This window comes from Arachis hypogaea, chromosome 18 (assembly GCF_003086295.3).
Source record: "Arachis hypogaea cultivar Tifrunner chromosome 18, arahy.Tifrunner.gnm2.J5K5, whole genome shotgun sequence".
NCBI lineage: Eukaryota > Viridiplantae > Streptophyta > Magnoliopsida > Fabales > Fabaceae > Arachis > Arachis hypogaea.
In genome coordinates this window covers 13,899,884-13,918,153 of record NC_092053.1, presented here as the reverse complement: position 1 = coordinate 13,918,153, position 18,270 = coordinate 13,899,884, and the positions used below count along the sequence as shown (strand labels likewise).

Sequence of the window (18,270 nt, the reverse complement as noted above, 5' to 3'; positions counted from 1 at the left end):
CGATGATATTCGCAGTACTCTGTCCAACTTCCCCCTCCTTTTTTTCTTTTGATTGGGTGAGGTGGTGGGATCTTCTCAGTGTTGCATATTTCTCGGTAAACATCCACAAGAGATACCCGAAGAGGGGTGTAGTTGTGGTATTTTTTAGGCTTCTCACTGGATTGATCTTCTTTTTTCTTGGACTCTTTATCCTTGTCCCGAGAGGGGTAGGAGAATCCAGATTTCGAGGTTTCTCCTAATCGAGAGTTCTTCTCCATGTTGATGTACTTTTAAGCCCTTTCTTGTACTTCATTCAGAGATGTTGGGTGCTTTTTTGATATGGAGTGACTAAAAGGTCCTTCTCGCAGGCCATTGATGAGACCCATGATGGCTGCTTCCGTCGGTAGACTTTGTATGTCCAGACATGCTTTATTGAATCTTTCCATATAATTGCAAAGACTTTCCCAATCTCCTTGCTTGATCCCTAATAGGCTTGGGGCGTGTTTGGCTTTGTCCTTCTGGATGGAAAATCTGGCGAGAAATTTTTTGGCTAAGTCGTCAAAACTTGTGATGGATCTTGGAGGAAAACTATCGAACCACTTAATTTCTGTCTTTGTCAGGGTGGTCGGGAAGGCTTTGCATTGAACGGCGTCTGAGGCGTCAGTGAGATACATCCTACTTCTGAAATTGCTGAGATGATGGCTGGGATCTGAGGTACCATCATATGACGTCATGTCGGGAGCTTTAAAATCTTTTTGGACTTTAGCTTTCATGATCTCTTTGGTGAAGGGATCTTAATCCTTGTGGGAATTATCTTCGTCGTTGGGGTAAGCAGTTCTGGTCTTGAGGTCGGCTTCCAGTTTCGCGAGCTTGTTCTCTAGTTCTCGGCGACGCCTAGTTTCTCGTCGGAGGTCTCTTTCAGCCTCTCGCTGATGTTCAGCCTCCTGTTCGAGCTGTTTGAGGCGATCTTGTTGTTCTCTGATGGCTTCCAAGATTTCTGTCTTTGTGTTGGAGGGTTGTTTATCCCCCTTGTTTTGGGGTGCCTCCTTTGATATGACCTCCGTATTTTTAAGCAGAGTTTTTTCTTCCAAACCGGAGTTGTGGTCATTGTCAAGGTTGTCCGCCATGATGATAGGATGACTTTCAGGTCCCCGGCAACGGCTCCAATGTTCCGAGGGTTACTTGAAACTGTAGGTCGATCTCGGACGAGATCTGTGGTGGTGGCCGGAGCTGTCGTGTCCGACTTGTTTGACTTAGTGGAGCTGCTGATCCTTGATCACCGGAGGGGGGTGGTACCTGCAAGAGACTCCGATGCTTAAGTTAGCATGGGCTTTAAGCAGGTTTTTAGTAGAATCAGAGTATGAGTTATACTTGGGTGCTCCAGTGTATTTATAGTAGAGTAGGCTGACCTTTCCTATATAAGATAAGTTAGTTATCTTATCTTTATCTTTAAGTGAGGTCGCCTTATCTCAGGAGAACCGTCCTTATCTCTCTAGGCTTTAACTGCCTTTAGAATGGGTTGTGTCCCTTCATTTGGGCCTTTTTGGGCCTCTCATGTCGATTTGGCCGACCTCTTTTGAAGAAGAGGTCGGAGGTCCTGACCTGAAGAGGTCGGTCGCTTCATCTTCGATATCCCTAAGTCGGATAGCTCGACCCAGGGTATGAACAATTAATGTTCCGAGGGTTACCTGAAACTGTAGGTCGATCTCGGACGAGATCTGTGGTCTTGGCCGGAGCTATCGTGTCCGACTTGTTTGACTTGGTGGAGCTGCTGATCCTTGATCACCGGAGGGGGTGGTACCTGCAAGAGACTCCGATGCTTAAGTTAGCATGGGCTTTAAGCAGGTTTTTAGTAGAATCAGAGTATGAATTATACCTGGGTGCTCCAGTGTATTTATAGTTGAGTAGACTGACCTTTCCTAGATAAGATAAGTTAGTTATCTTATCTTTATCTTTAAGTGAGGTCATCTTATCTCAGGGGAACCGCCCTTATCTCTCTAGGCTTTAACTGCCTTTAGAATGGGCTGTTTTCCTTCATTTGGGCCTTTTTGGGCCTCTCATGTCGATTTGGCCGACCTCTTTTGAAGAAGAGGTCGGAGGTCCTGACCTGAAGAGGTCGGTCGCTTCATCTTCGATCTCCCTAGGTCGGATAGCTCGACCCAGGGTATGAACAGTGCCCCTGCTTGAGCTTGATTTTTATTTTTTTAGGGTCGCGTCTTCAGACTTCGACTCTTTTGGAGAAGTCGAGCTCGAGCATTTTGTCTTTTGTCGATCTTTATATAACTCCTGCTGGGTTCCTTTGAATGCGAAGCGTTTTCCTCTTTTTTAATTGTAGCGCGCGTTGCACTTTTCTAGGAAACGTGCGAGGGTTTAAAAGCTCATTAATACCCCTTTTCCGTTTCCTTTTTCCCTCTTTGGCACCTCACTTTGAATTTTTTCAAATCATTCACTTTACAGTTTCCTCCCCTAGCTTTTCTCCGTCTTCTTTGCTTGTTGTTCGCAAGACGTTTTCGTTCCTCTACACCCTCTGTTTTCGCATCTGTGTGTTTCCCTTTCCTTGCTTCGAGAGCGGCTGTTTGGAGTGGGCTTGTCGCTGTTTTCTTCCTGATCCTCCCCTCGCGTTCGTTTCTTCTTCCTCCTTAGGTTGGCATTTTCTTTTCTTTTATGCTTTTTGTTGCCTTTTTTGTGTATCCTAACTGTTGCATGTGATTTTTATTTTGCTTCTGAGAGTCTCGATCCTTTTGAAAAAAGATTGTGTCTTTCTTTTTGTCATTTGTGTTTTTACGATTTTCTTTAAACAAGCTTGCATCTTTGTGGTGATTTCTCCACTTTGTTGTGATGTCTGTTCTTGATAGTTTCTGCTTTCTTTAGAATTTTATTCTTTTTTGGTTGCATCTCTGACTTTTTTCTATTTAAAAAAACAAAAAATACTCCTCAGTACAGAGTGGGATTTTAAAATAAAAAAAACCCAATTTTTGCTTACAGCTAAATACCATTTCACATTTAAAAAAAAAAAAAATCAAAATCACCCAATGCGACACCTGCGAGAAAGTGAACCCCACCATTCTTTGGTTCAACACCTCTCATCCCTGTATTTGGGAATAACACACAAAAAACTTCCATAAAAGTCATCATGAATATAAATAATTTTATATGTGCATTCAATTATATAATGACACATCAATAAAAAAACTAAAAATATTTATCCAAAAGTATGAATGTGATTATATAAAATGCTTTACACGGTTAATACATCAAAATTAAACTTATAAAAATGATGATTGAAAATCACCAATAATTTAATAATTTAACATGTTATGTGACATGTTTAAATAATTAATTTTCACATACAAACATCTTCAAAGAAAGGAAGCAATGAACATTTAGTAACTTCTCAAAATAAACAACTTTTATTTTAAAGAATAAAAGGGGGAAAACCCCTTTTCCAAGTTACCGAGGCATGCACAGACACACAACATACGCAGGATGCAAACACTCCCAACTGTGAAAATATGGAAGGTAATTTACATATTTACATATAATTTACAATTTACTTGTGGAACCATCAACCATGTGATAGTGATATGTATAATTCATCTCTTGCCGCGCAATCTGGCGCGAACGGCTCTCTCCAACTTGCTAACTGTCTTCTGGTTTGAAGGTCTAAGAGAGGGGACTCCCATGAAATCATCCATCAGTAAGTCACCCATTGACGGTGGAGCTAGCAGCCAGACCTTGAGCACAACATCGTCTTTAGCCCCGTCCTTTGCTAACCAATCAGCACAAGAGTTCCCTTCTCTCAAAGTATGCTCAACCTGGACCTGCCAGTCTCGCTGCAACAGTTCTTGGATATTGGCCAACAATCCAGCAAATTGATGGCGATCATGGTTGCCGCCATTCGAGACCAAGCTCACTACAGTCATAGAGTCTGAATGACATATAAGCTTTCGGATGCCCCAATCCCAGGCTAGAAGGAGGCCTCTTTCGACAGCAGCCAACTCGGCATGCAGAATGGAACTGTTTTCAAGGAAGCCGGAGATGCCAACTACCCAAGTACCACAATCATCCCTCAGCAAACAGCCAAAGCCTGCTTTTTGCTGTTTTTCATAAAAGCTACCATCCACGTTCAGCTTTGCGAACCCCTGTGGCGGACACACCCAACAGACTATCCTTGGTTCATCCTGAGAAGATTGAAAAATATGAATACCGATCATAAGAGGCGCGTGTGCATGTGCGTGCAAAACAAAATGGGAATTTCTTTGGTGAAGAATGAAGAATGTAACTAAATGTGGCAGGCGAAAAAAGAGAGAGTAGAATGCAATACTTGAGCAAGCTGTGCCTGAATGAGTTCCTCCTCCATCCTTGCTTGCATTATAGCATTCTTGGCTTCAATCAGTTCAAGATCATCTAGGCATAAAACAAAGGGAATGCACCAAGCACTTAATATTTAGTGTAAGAAACTTAAACTGAGATTAGACAGCAGTGCAATTTATATGGCTGGCCATAACTCCTTCAAGAATATATAACGACATGGTTAATGCTGCAAGGACTCCTTTCCTTAGGCAGAAGCTATTTTGCTGTTTCTATGTTCCCCAAAAAAAATGACTGAAAACTCTTATCAAATTACGAAAGGATGATCACCGCAACAGAAGTAGACAACAAAAAATGACAAAAATTACTGTTATATTGGTTGATCACCAGTTCGACTAATTATCGGAATATGCTGAATTAAACTAAGTTCACTTAAATTTACATGTCATTTTGGTTCGGAGAAAAGCTAGCATAAGCTTCTATACGGTTGCTTTTGGAAGGGAGACTAAGACTGAGAGCCAGAGACTAAATTAAATATTTTTATTGTGTTTGGCGTAAAATATACTAAACTGAATTATGTCTAAGTATCATGTTTAGTTTAAGATAAATATGAAGATTGAGGGATAGATTTGGAATTTAAAAAGTTAAATAAGAATATTTTTGGAAAGAAATGTTAAAGTTTCAGTCTCCCGTCACAGAAATTTCAGTCCTCTCTGTTCTCACTTTTTGGAGGTACTGAAGAGACTGAAATTTTGTGTCCCGGAACTAAAATTTTAGTTTGTCTCTGACCACCAAATACAATACTGAGTCTCAGTCCCTAGTCTTAGTTCCAATAACCGGAAACAAACACTACCTAACTGTTTTGAGAGAGCAAATCAAACAAAGAAAATTAAATTGCACAAGTTAAACCCATACATGAGCTAATATAGAGATATTAGTTCCAACTTCAGTTATGTAACAGACATATCTAAAACAACAACAAAACTATATCCCACTAGGTGAGTCAGCTACATGAATTAAACATGTCATTGCACACACTTTTATAATACTCCAAAACTTTGACAGTTAGACTTCGACTTTTTTATACAAATAAATATATAAAAATGATTATTTCCCTGAATACGCGTAAAGAAAAATGGTCACCAAAATGCGCAAATTTCACTGTTGGCACCTGCGAAACGGAAATGCATACCAATTCTCCCATGGCGCCCGCGAAATGGGTAATGGACAGCTGACAATCCGACCCATGGGAGTGCATGTGAAATGGAGCCGTTGGCCATTTCTCACCCGGCGCACACGAAATGGACAGTGGTGAATAATAATAATAATAATAATAATAATAATAATAATAATAATAATAATAATAATAAGGTGAATAATAATAATAATATTGTGCGCATTTTGGTGACCATTTTTCTTTGTGAGTATTTAGGGAAATAATCATTTTTATATATTTAAAGCCGTTAGAACTCTGCTGTGGCAAGTAAATATACGAGTTGTTTGATGGTATAATGCAGAAACTCCATTTTCACCCCACATTCTTCTACTCTTTCTTTTTCTATATTTATTTACAAAAAAACATGCCACATTCTTCAAACTCAAAATAGAACTATTTAACTGCAGAAACAGCAGAAACCTGATCATCAACAACAGGTGCTGCAACAAGGTTGTTTCAACTGTAGAAAAAAATCAAACCATGAAATAGACCAGTATGAATGTGCAGACTCACAATCTGGATTCTCTGTATCTTCATCGGGCGAACTGATGATCAATGAAGTGCCAGCTTCATATGTCCCAGTAAAATCTGCATACAACAATTTGATAATAATAATAATAATAATAATAATAATAATAATAATAATAATAATAATAATCACCCTCAGACCAGCTAATATTAAAAGAAAAATAAATAACAAATAAATAAATAAGTTCAAGCTAAAAATGTGAGAAAAAATTATAACTCTACCATAAACACAAGGAACATCCATGGAATCTTCGCCCATCAGCGAGAAGTTCATTGGTAGTGGAGGTAAAAGCCAGATCTTTAGAGCATCAACATCGTTAGCCCCTTGCTTAGCTAACCAATCAGCAGAAGATACCCCTTTACTAGGTGTGCGCTCAACATGCACCTCCCAATCTCGCTCAAGTAGATTTTGGATATCAGCCACCAATCCAGCATATTCATGTTGATAGTCAAGATCACCAGATACCAAAGACACTACCATTAAAGAATCCGAATGACAAAGAAGCATACGGATGCCCCAATCCCAAGCTAGAATGAGGCCCCTTTTCAAAGCAATCAACTCAGCATATAGAATGGAAACATTCCCAAGAAAACCAGAAATACCCACAATCCAAGCACCACAATCATCCTTAAGCAGACAGCCAAAGCCCGCCCGGTCATGACTTTCACATAAGCTACCTTCCACATTCAGCTTTGTGAACCCCTCTGGTGTAAACTCCCAACTAACAGTACCTGGCTCAAGCCGAGAAGGCGATGATGAACCCAAATGACTACTTGCCACCTGCACATTTGTCATCAATAATGGTAAAACATGAAAAATGAACCATACATGCACTTTTGGAAAAATAAATAAATGTACGAGGTGCGTTTGGGTGATAGAGAGAGTGGAGAAGCAATACTTGAGAAGTCAGAGCTTGAGCGAGTTCTTCCTCTGTCCTTGCCTGCATTTTAGAATTCTTGGCATCACTGTCATCTACACACAAAACTTCATCATCACATTCATGAGCAATACTTGCTTGGAAGAGATGCGAATGATCAAAAGACTAAAAACAGGGAAAACAAAGCAAGCAATTTATTTTGGTGTAAGAAACTTTAAACTGAGACTACACAGCCGTGGTTCCATAACACATTAATCTTTAAGAATATACTACTACATGAGTCTTGCAACACTTTAACTGAGCAGAAGTAAAAGCCTTGAGTTGTAGACTATCAAATTTATAGTTGCAGTGGCAAGATGATATCAATTTGTAGGAAGACCTAACAAGTTAAAGATCTATCATCATGACCTCAGTTTTAAGCATTGTATATATATATGTGTGTTAAATACTTAAATCTATGTCAAACTTGAGCAAATACAGAAATATGACTTTTCCAAGTAATTATGTAAAAGCAATAAAACAATTCCAAGACACATTTTATGATATTCCTAATTTCCAACAGTTAGAACTCTGCCATGGTAAGTAAATTTACAGCTATAGTAACAAAGCATATCTTTAATTGCAACTGTGTTCAACTTAAAATTCAACTATCCAGAGAAACAGTGGAAACATGATCCCATCAATGCTAGCATATTTAGAATCTCCAAACTCAATCAAAACTCCATGCAAAAATTCCACAGCAGGAAACCACAACGAATTAGTCCGGTATGAAACTGCAAACTCACAATCTAGATTTTTTGTATCTTCATCAAGAGGCTCGGTGCTTGATGAAGTGCTACTAGAAACAGCATTGCTTGTCCCGGTATAATCTGTAGACAACAATTTAAAATTTATCACTCTCAGACCAGCTAAGTACTTTTAATAAATAATCTAAAAACGTAAAGAATGCTCAGAACTCAACCATAAACACAAGGAACATCCATGGAATCATTTATCATCAAGCACTTCATTGGTAGTGGAGGTAGAAGCCAGACCTTGAGTGCATCGTCATCCCTAGCCCCTTTCTTCGCCAACAAATCAGCACAAGAGTTCATTCCTCTTAGAGTGTGCTGAACTTGCACCTCCCAATCTCGGCCTAACAAATTTTGGATATCAGCCATCAATCCAGCATATTGATGGTGATAGTCAAGATTATCAGACACCAAAGTCACAGCCATTAAAGAATCCGAATGACAAAGAAGCTTACGGATCCCCCAATCCCAGGCGAGAAGGAGGCCTCTTTCGACAGCAAACAACTCAGCATATAGAATTGAAGTGTTCCCCAAAAATCCAGAAATTCCAACCAACCAACCGCCACAATCATCTGTAAGATGACAACCAAATCCAGCTCTGTGATCAGTGTCAAATGACCAGCCATTCACATTCAGCTTAGTGAAGCCCTGCCGTGGAGAAGGAAGAGATGAACAAGAAAGAAGACTTGCCATCTGCAAGTCAACACTAACCACTGATCATGAACTGTAAACACCCAATTTTGATTGGCCAGATAAAAAATCAGTGATACTTTTTCCCAGAATAACTTTTTTGTCTAAAAACGTGTTTTTTGATGTTTCAATTCAGTTTTGATTTATTTTACAAAAGTAAATAAAGAGAAGATAAAAAAAAGATTGAATAACCCCCCCCCCCTCCCCCCACAAAAAAAAAAAAAAACTTTTCTTCAAAGAAAGGTACAATGAATCAAGTTGCGTAGCCAATTGACATAACTTACCTCAGAATCATGTGTATTACATCATAGTACCATATGAAACATTTATGATCATAACTAAATTTCATAATAAAAAAATGCAATAGATTAGGATGGAAACCTCAATGGACGGTATTGAGCAATTTGATCATCCGCGATGACGGTGTTGCATTCACTCTTTTCTTGAGTGTGTTAAGGGCGTGTTTGGAAGAGTGGGAAAGACGAGGAATTGACTTGGGTAAAGTTTAGTCAACTATTTGAACTTTTTAGAATGAGAATGCAGAATGATATGGAATGGGAGGAGGCAATGAAATGAATAAAACATTAAAACTACAAAAGAAAAATAAAATAGTGGATTTTAATTTTTTTTACACAGTAAAAACTAAAAAAAATTAAACAAATAAAGAACATTAGTTCATTACTGATTGAATCAATTCTAAGCAACGCTTTGATCCTTGAAGTTGTAATAAAAAAAGCGAAGTAATTTTACCAGAGGAAAAAAAATTAATGTTCATAATTAATAGAAATATTAAACTAAACTAAATATTAAATTAACACACACAAAAATATTGAAAAATTATTTGTATTGAAGAAGAATTTAATATTTCTATAAATAGATTAACAAAAAAAAAAATAGTGAAGTGTTAAAATTGGAAAAAACCTTATTTTAAAACTCATAAATATTTAGATTGTACTAACAAAAATGCAATTCTTCATTGATTTGTTAAACTAACTAATTTTTAACATACCGGGTGATTAACATATTTCAAATAAGCAATTTTTCCATTTCGATTATTAATCCTGGTATCATTTTTTTCTATCTCTTGTGACGTAATGATTTTAATGTTGATAATTAATTTTCTCATAAATAATATTGTCTTGTTGCATTAACACTAGCAAGAGACAAATACTATGGTTACAAAAACAAAATTATAGACCAATTTGGCTTAATTGACATGGAAAAAAATTGCACCAATTTGAACCTGGAATCGTAATCTTTCTAGAAATTTTTTATTTTAATATTTATTTAGATTTAATAAAAATAAAATAAAATCAAATATAAATAAAAATTGGGATGTGGTGGTGTTGAAGTTGAAGATCTTCATTTGGGTCACTATCATTGATCCTATTTTCGCCTCTCTTTCTCTTCTTTGTTCTTCTTCTCTTATAACTATCGATCCCTTTCTCTCTCTTTTCCTCTTTTACTCCAACCTGCTCAAATCTTCTTCCATCATTGCTGTATCACACTCTCGAGAACCTTTCCTTCTCTCCTTCCCTTATGGGTTTCCCAGGTACCTCCTTCTTCTTCTTCTTCTCCCTTTCTCTCTGCACCGCTAATATTTTTTCAGCTGGAATCTCATGCCTCATTTGTGGTTCTGAACCAAGTAATCTTCTTCATGTGTTTCCAACCTTTTTCAGCTTCCATATTTTAATGGGTCACTGTTGTTTCTCCCAATTTCTCTGTGGTTTAACTGTTCCTCAACTTTTTCCGTGTTTTTTAACAGTGTATACTATATTCATTACTCTTTCTGAATTAAGAAAGAAAATTTTAAAAAGAAAAAATGAAAAGGAGTGTTCTTTTGTTCATTAAATATAACTTGCAGTGAAGGGATTTGGATTTTATATTTGTGTATAGCTTCTGGGGCTATTTGTATATAATGCTAGGGAGAGAAAAAAACGCCACAAGTTATCTTATTTAGCATTCATTAAACATTCATTAATTGTTGTTAATGAATGATAATTAAGGTAAGTTCTGGTTTATTTTGGTTAATTCTTTTTGGTTACCAAACATTTCCCTTATATATAGCTATATTTGGAGATACTATAGACAAAATGGTATTAAATCTTGAGTACTGGAATAGATAGTGGTTTCCCCAAATGTCTGCATATTTATATAACTCTATATATATCATTGTTTAGTGATTTGTTGTTAGATTTGTTATGATAAATATGTCTGAACTCTGGAGTATGACTCATAATAAATTATGCTACCGTTCTTGTCTTGTCCAATAGGCCCATAAATTAGATTAGCTGTGAAGGAACATCCACAGATATTCAGATTCATAACCTGTTGGTTTTGATTCTGAAACTAAATTACAGTTATTATCCAATTGTATACCCAGTAGATTGATAAGCTGCTCAGGAGGTGTTGTCGGCTTGCTGCTTTCGGAGCTTTGTTCTGAGTAGATAAGTTGATCACACCTCGACAACATGCCGTATTATGTTCAGAGACTTTATAGGTTATGTAATACATCCCTTTCATCTGATGGACCTGTGTCTGACGAAGCTATTGAAAAAGTTCGCGAGAAGTTAGGTATATTGCCCTTTCTCTTTTTTTTCTTAGTATTTTCTTCTCTGTAATTTAGTTTCTGATCTTTTTGAGGACACTTTATTTTGTTGTTCATGCAAATAATTTGCATATAATCATATTCACAATGAATTCAATGAGTTAACATCACTTGTGAGTTGTGAAAAACTTGTGAAAATGTGAAATACGTTTACTTGATGAGTTGTGATACATATTGATGAATAATTAGGATATGAGTTAAGTCGAATATAATTCATTGTTCTCAGTTAAATTTCTAGGGCTAGTAAAGACAGTTTGTCAGTAATTTTCTACTTGAGAGTTGAATATGAGTCTCCCTTGAAACTTTGGATGATCTAGTCTTCTTTTCGAGTGTGAAAGAAGGATCCCGATTTTCTGTTTAAATTTAAGAAAGTTAAGACGGAAATAAATATAAGTTTATAGTGAAGCTATTTTTGTAAACTTCTTTTCCATTTGTCATTCTTGAATTAATTTACTGGACAATTTGTACTTTAGCATAAAAAAGGTTGAAATTTGGAGTGAGTTTGAAATTGGTCAGCTGGTTACATCCTAAGTTTGCATCATACGTTTTCATTTCCTTCAAGCTCCTCGTCACTTTGGAATATAGGTCCAAGTTCTTAAACCATGCAACTTATGGTATCATATGATTTATGTTAGATTATCTTTATCTTACCACATAATATTTTTCCTTTCCAACTGACATTTTCTTAATGCCTTTTAACAAAACGTTTCAGAAAAAATCAAGCCATCAGATGTTGGTCTTGAACAGGAGGCACAAGCGGTTAGGAACTGGTCTGGAGCAATGCTTGAGCGTAATGGGGGCATTCAACCATTACCTCCAATCAAATACTTGCATTTACATGAGTCCAACAGCTTCTCTGTAAGTATTAAGTCCCATAGCTCCACATCAACTTTATGTCATTATCAGCAATTTTATAATATAACTACATGAAGTTTGATCAATAATTTTATCCCTTGTAGATAGGAATTTTCTGCATGCCCCCTTCATCTGTTATTCCTCTGCATAATCATCCCGGAATGACAGTGTTCAGCAAGCTCTTATATGGATCAATGCATGTTAAATCGTATGACTGGATCGATCCCTCTACCCCAAATGATCCAGCTGAAGGTTTGTTCTCTATGGTTTTCCCCGCTTTCATGTTAACTCATCCAATTTTTAGTTGGCCATACCTTGAAAAAAAAAGTGTCAAGTGTTGAATGTGGTGACTACACAACACTTGTTATTGAGGTAAGACAAGATGAAAATATGTTATCATTCTTCAATATTGTTCGTGGCTGCCAACTACTAGGAAAACACTGAAACTATGTGCAAAATAGTCCGAGGTCTCACTTATTAGTGAAAAATATTAAAATCGTGCACAGCAATATATAATTGTCTAGGAACTGTGAACTGCCATATAGTGTTATGATCATTTGTATGAATCTTGCTGTTCCTTTTTGGTATAAACACTGGTTCATTGGCTCGAGCTACTAGATATTTGCAATACGGCTTGTTCTGTGAATTTATAGGCTTAGTAATATCAATATGCTTTGTCACATTGAATAATTTTGACTGAATTCTAATGTATGTTCTAACTATTGATTTAATTGCCTTAGAATTTGCCCTAGAATTCCTTTGTTCTTGTCAGTTTAGCCTCAACTTGCCTTGACTTGAATCTAGCTTTTTAAATTCTTATTAGATATCAGTTTTCTGAACTAGAAAAAACTCACTCTTGTGATTGTTTTCTTAATCTGTGGTTGGGTAGCACAACAACAACATTAATTCTTTTCTGCTTAGGAGATACGAAACTAAAATTGTGACTGATACTGTGATAGAGATGATTTGTTGTTAGCATGCCAAGTAATGAACTAAGTTTATAATATCTTCAACTTTAACTACTAAAATAGCCTAAAGTTGTATTTGCATTTCTTGGGAATGGTTTTTCCTCTTTCTAAAGCTTTGTCAATTCAAAGAAATACTGTCTCAGTTATGTGTGTTATTTTCTTTTAATATTTGTATAAATCCCTGCAGTAAGAGGTATATGAAGGTCTGCACTTATCACAAGGATTGGAAATGCTTGGTTTTTCATGTGAATCATCACATGCCCGTCAAAGTAAAAATATACCAACTTAATATGAATCAACTTTTGTAATTTATCTCTCACAATTGTTTTGCTTAAATTAGAATCTTATTTAGGATTAGAATTCTGATTTTCGAAGATACTATTCATTGGGTAGAATTCTCCCACAAAAATCTTTTGTTTCCACAGACTCACCCATACCCAACACAACATCTAGTTTAATATAAATTTCTTGGGTGTATCACATGTTTATTCTTCAGTGTTAAATTGCAGCAAAACATCCACTCCGTTCTTTTTTTCCATTAGCATGAGACAAATACTATGATTACAAAAAAAATTATAAACCAATTTGACTTAATTGACATGAAAAAATTTGTACCAATTTAAACCTTTTTTTGTAATTTTGTAATTACCATAATCTTTCTAGTAATTTTTATTTTAATATTTACTCAGATTTAACAAAAATTAAATAAAATAAGATATAAATAAAAATTGGGATGTGGTGTCGGAGGTTTAAGATCGTCGTTTGGGTCTCTATCATCGTTACTTTTTTCACCTTTCTTTCTCTTCTTAGTTCTTCTCTTCCTCTTCTCTTCTAACTATCGATCCTTTTTTTTCTCTCTTTTACTCTCTTTTACTCCAACTTCGTAAATCTTTCATTAATGCTATACCAAACTCTCAGAACTTTTCCTTCTTTCCTTCACTCATAGGTTCCCCTGATACCTTCTTTTACTCATGGGTTCCCCTGATACCTTCTTTCACTCATGGGTTTCCCTGATACCTTCTTTTCCTCTTGGGTTCCCCTGATACCTTCATTCTCCTTCTCCCTTTTTGGTTCTGATCCAAGTCATCTTCTTGTTTTCGAGCTTTTTTAGCTTCCATATTTTAATAGGTCATTTTTATTTCTCCTAATTTCTTTGTGAGTTTCTCAAATTTTTCATGTTTTTTTAATAGTGCATACTAGATTTGTTACTGTTTTTTTAAAGGTGCATAGTGCATACTGTATTTGTGGTTTAACAGTGCATACTATAATAGGATAAGGTTTTGTTGTTGTGTGTTCTTGTTTCTCGACAGAGAATGTCTGTCCTCCTCCTTGTACTAGCATTTCTTTTATCTTAGTAAAATCTTCTTGTATTTTTTTATTTTATTTTTTTTTAAGAATGGAGGAGATTAATCAGTTTGGTTTATGGGGTCCAACAAACTTGTTATTGACAGCTAGACCTGCAAAACTTGTCAAAGATACGGAGATGATGGCGCCAACTCCAACCACGGTTCTTTATCCAACTCACGGAGGAAACATACATTGTTTTAGAGCCATAACTCCTTGTGCAATCCTGGATGTGTTATCTCCGCCTTACTCTGCAGACAGTGGAAGACACTGCTCTTACTTCCGCGAAAGGAACGATCTCCCAGGTATTTACATCCAGCATGGTCGAAATTTCGCCAGTTGCCTTCTCTTCTCTTAACCAAACCACATGTTTTTGTTTCAATTGCAGGCAACTTTGAGTTCAACGGGGTCACATTTTCCGACATAACATGGTTGGAAGAATTTGAACCACCTGACTTTGTTATCCGGAGAGGGCTGTACAAGGGTCCGGTTATTAGAACTTAAAGGCATACCTTTCTATGTTTTGTGTAATTTTAACACTAGAGAGAGAAATTCGCTTACTATCTATTTAGGTTTACAAATTACAAGTTACAACAAAGGGAAATTGTGTCCAGAAAAGCCAATGCTATATAATAATTATATTCCTAGGGCCATTTCAGCTAGGCATTTTGGCTTGTACATAACACAATGCACTATGGTTGTTGTTGCAGTTTCTCTATATATAAGTCATAAGTCCCTGGCCTCGGTTTAATCCATTAGAAGAGTTTCAGAATTTGAGTGGAGAAAGGAAAAAAAAAAGACAGAATCTCAGTCATATGATGAGTGAGTGGGCTCCTATTAAATTTTGTTTGCTTAATATAGTGCGAAAGAATATAATTCTGATTGAAGTTTATTTGCATTAGCAGTTAGCACCATTAGCATGCTGCATGCATGAGTTGAACTACACTTTCTTTATATGTATAGAATAGAAGCCTTGGGGAAAATGGAAATTTTTTTATAAAGTTTAAATACCAATGGTGTATCTATTGTCAATGGGACATGATTTGATTTTGGATTAGGATGAGTATTCTGCTTAATATAACTCGTGTATAAAATAAAAATAGTAACTAAATAATGAATCTTTAAAGGATCCTTGATTTAAAATTTTATTTTTTGAATATGAAATATATTGTATATCAACTTCATATTTACAGAAGTTTAAATTCATATATTTTCTTCTCTAGTGATTTTTCAGAAGTATTTGAATTCGTAAAATATTAAGATAAAAGAGAGTTTCGAAGACTAAAAAGTTAACATTTTATCTTTTAAAGAGTAAAATGTCAACTAATATCAAACACATAATTAACTTTTTGGCAAGTTATTTTTATGACAATATTGGTTAACATTAATTAACATACCAACAATTAACATGAGGTTAGTTGAAGTGGTAGTTGCTTTTTCTTGTTAAGACTTCAAGTTTCGGTAATGAAAAAGCTCTAATAGACCGTTTTCTAAAGTTATTGATAGCTCTTTTTTTTTTGGTCAGATGGATTAGATAATCCCTAATCCTAGGCTTAACTCATGTATTATACACTCACAATACACTCACACACACTACATGAGTTCATTTATTCTCTCATAGAACTTAAACCCAGATGCAGCTACTTGCGAGGCAGCAAATCCTGCCACTAGCACCAACTTTAAAACTTCTCAGTCAAATTTAATTAGTCAATTTTTTAATTAAGTATAGTTTTGATTCTGAAAACTAGACCAAATAAGCATATTCGACCGGACTAATAAAAAATTTGTCATTAGATCTCTTCCTACTCTGACCCAATGCACTAACTAGACCCAATCAAGTTAAAAAAGGCCCAATTCCAAGGGTTGGCCTTCACTGCTCACCCGACTTTCACAAAAAAAAAGTCTGATGCGACATGAGCTGGCAGATGACACTTATTCAAATAAGTAACTGTCTCCTAAAATCTCTCACCCACTTCTAGAAGAGAGATCTCAACAATTCCTAGAAAAAGAGAATGGTTATCTACCACAAATAGTGGAACTACTCCAACGATAGTTATTGGCTCATCACCTATAAATACCCTGACTCAGGTATTCTTAAGTTCCAATACTTTAAATCTTCTTAACCCCTTGCTGACTTAGCCATCGGAGTATAGGTACCACCACCCATTCTTTCACATACACAATTCGGAGCTCGGATGGCGGCTCCGAGACGTAAAGCAAGTCAGAGACCACCTTCCCCTAGCGTTTGGGCCTCTCATTCGAGCCCAATCATCCGGTTCTAGATAAGCCCCAAAACAAGACCAATTCGATTCGGGATTAAAAACCGTTATCAGTAAACCTATAAAAAAAACTAGTAAAAAAATCCAGTAAATCAATTGAGTCGAATTGATTTTTTGAAAATTAACCCATTTAAAATAATAAAGTATAAAAAAATGTATTTCTTAACAAAGATATATATATATATATATATATATATATATATATATATATATATATATATATATATATATATATATATATATATATTATTTTATAATATCCGTTGAACCTTTGAAAAAAATCACATCCTTGAATTTAAGCTAGCTTGTTAACAAGGTTTCGACCAATCACCGTGGACCAATTAAGGTAATTTCTGAATTAAGAAAATAATTTTTAATTTGAAATGTCCAAAAGGGTAGATGGAGTCTGTTTATGCTCAGTTTCTTCCTGGCTAGCTAGCTCCCTGATTTACATAACTAAAATAAAATAAACTTATCCTACTTGATCATTTCTATAGAGAAGGAATTTCTTGAGATTCTGACTTGAAATAAACAAATTAAAGCATAGGAACAAGACCATATATTATAGAGCCAGCATCCATCTGAGTAACACCACAAAGTCTACAGCTATATATATTTTTTCTTCAGAATACAAATCTTGCTAATAGCCAAAAAATGGTTGCAAATTAAGTATAAATTAGAAGGCACCGCAAAACATGGACATGTGATCAATTTGATGTGATCCAGCATGGCATTATATAATTTGTGAGATTATATGATTTTGTAATAATAATAATTTGTAATGGTTTTGATTTCTAATTGGTGTTGGCATAAGAGTCGCCGCAAAGATAGGCATTATATATGCTAACTCATCCACGAGCTAAGAGAGAAAGCACTTGGACCATCATCTACAATAGAATCTTTGCATGCATGCTATTTTTATTTATAATTGTTATTATACTTATATAAGTCTCATATAATCACAGATTACTATGAGATGAGAAACAATAAGCCAAAATTCTTAGACCGTGTAATCGGATACTTGATCTTGAACTTGGGAAACAGTGCACAAAACTAGATACTATGTATATATGGCTACATTTACATGATCTAGATGTAGAATATATATATATATATATATATATATATATATATATATATATATATATATATATATATATATATATATATATATATAGTTAGAGATCATTTATGTATCTTCTCCCCTTAAATTTTACTCATTCATTATTTTGTTAGTTAATTGTTGATTGAAAAAAATATTCTCTAGCAAAATCAATTTTTAAGATAGATATCATCATAAATTACTTCTTTTAAAATTTTAAATTAATAAAAAGAAGTATATCTATATACATCAATAGTTATATCTTTAAGCATAAAAATAGAAAAGCATATATTTTCCAAAGATTAGTCATAACATAACTTGACCATTTCTTATTCATTTCTTGATTGGTTACATCTTTTGATTATGTCTCTTTCTCCAGATTATGATATAATGGGAGAGGAATAATTGACCATATATTAATTAAGTGTGGTTGCATTTAGATATTTATTGAAGTATGCATCGTCATTGTTTGAATACAACTATATATTTTACGTATACATTAAAATTAATTATTAAGATAAAATATAAATTAAAATATAAAATACATATTAATATAAATTAAACTACATATATTTATATATAAATATGTGACAAATACATAATAATTAATTTAAATAACAAACTTTAATATAAAAATAACATTTTTAGTTTGCATATGCTCTCAATTCCAAAGGTATATTAATTATTAAGTTGAAGAAATTTGAATTCTGTTGGTTGGTCG

The 18,270-nt window shown here is 35.1% G+C and overlaps 2 protein-coding genes across 8 annotated transcripts; one reads left to right on the top strand and one right to left on the bottom strand.

Moving 5' to 3' along the window:
• Positions 1 to 3,361: 3,361 nt before the first annotated feature.
• LOC112771404 (uncharacterized) lies at positions 3,362 to 8,953 on the bottom strand. Of its 4 annotated transcripts, XM_072225362.1 has the most exons (9): positions 8,775 to 8,923; positions 8,159 to 8,396; positions 7,874 to 8,047; positions 7,698 to 7,781; positions 6,934 to 7,007; positions 6,257 to 6,815; positions 6,020 to 6,094; positions 4,304 to 4,386; positions 3,362 to 4,160 (listed from the first exon to the last, which is right to left on the bottom strand). In XM_072225362.1, the coding sequence occupies exons 2-9, from the start codon at positions 8,394 to 8,396 to the stop codon at positions 3,573 to 3,575; spliced, it is 1,875 nt and encodes a 624-aa protein (XP_072081463.1). In that variant the 5' UTR covers positions 8,775 to 8,923; the 3' UTR covers positions 3,362 to 3,572. The 4 variants fall into 4 exon arrangements, with proteins under 4 accessions (XP_072081463.1, XP_072081461.1, XP_029151001.1 ...); XM_072225360.1 differs by having other exon boundaries at positions 7,874 to 8,396; positions 8,775 to 8,953; XM_029295168.2 differs by having other exon boundaries at positions 7,874 to 8,427; positions 8,775 to 8,932.
• A 751-nt stretch (positions 8,954 to 9,704) lies between these two features.
• LOC112771263 (plant cysteine oxidase 4) lies at positions 9,705 to 14,923 on the top strand. 4 transcript variants are annotated; one of them, XM_025815951.3, is made up of 6 exons: positions 9,705 to 9,945; positions 10,780 to 10,967; positions 11,714 to 11,859; positions 11,961 to 12,108; positions 14,276 to 14,473; positions 14,557 to 14,923. In XM_025815951.3, exons 2-6 carry the CDS (start codon positions 10,865 to 10,867, stop codon positions 14,670 to 14,672), a joined length of 711 nt encoding a protein of 236 aa, XP_025671736.1. In that variant the 5' UTR covers positions 9,705 to 9,945; positions 10,780 to 10,864; the 3' UTR covers positions 14,673 to 14,923. The 4 variants fall into 4 exon arrangements, with proteins under 4 accessions (XP_025671736.1, XP_025671733.1, XP_025671735.1 ...); XM_025815948.3 differs by having other exon boundaries at positions 9,733 to 9,945; positions 10,667 to 10,967; XM_025815950.3 differs by having other exon boundaries at positions 9,741 to 9,945; positions 10,777 to 10,967.
• The last annotated feature ends 3,347 nt before the right edge of the window (positions 14,924 to 18,270 follow it).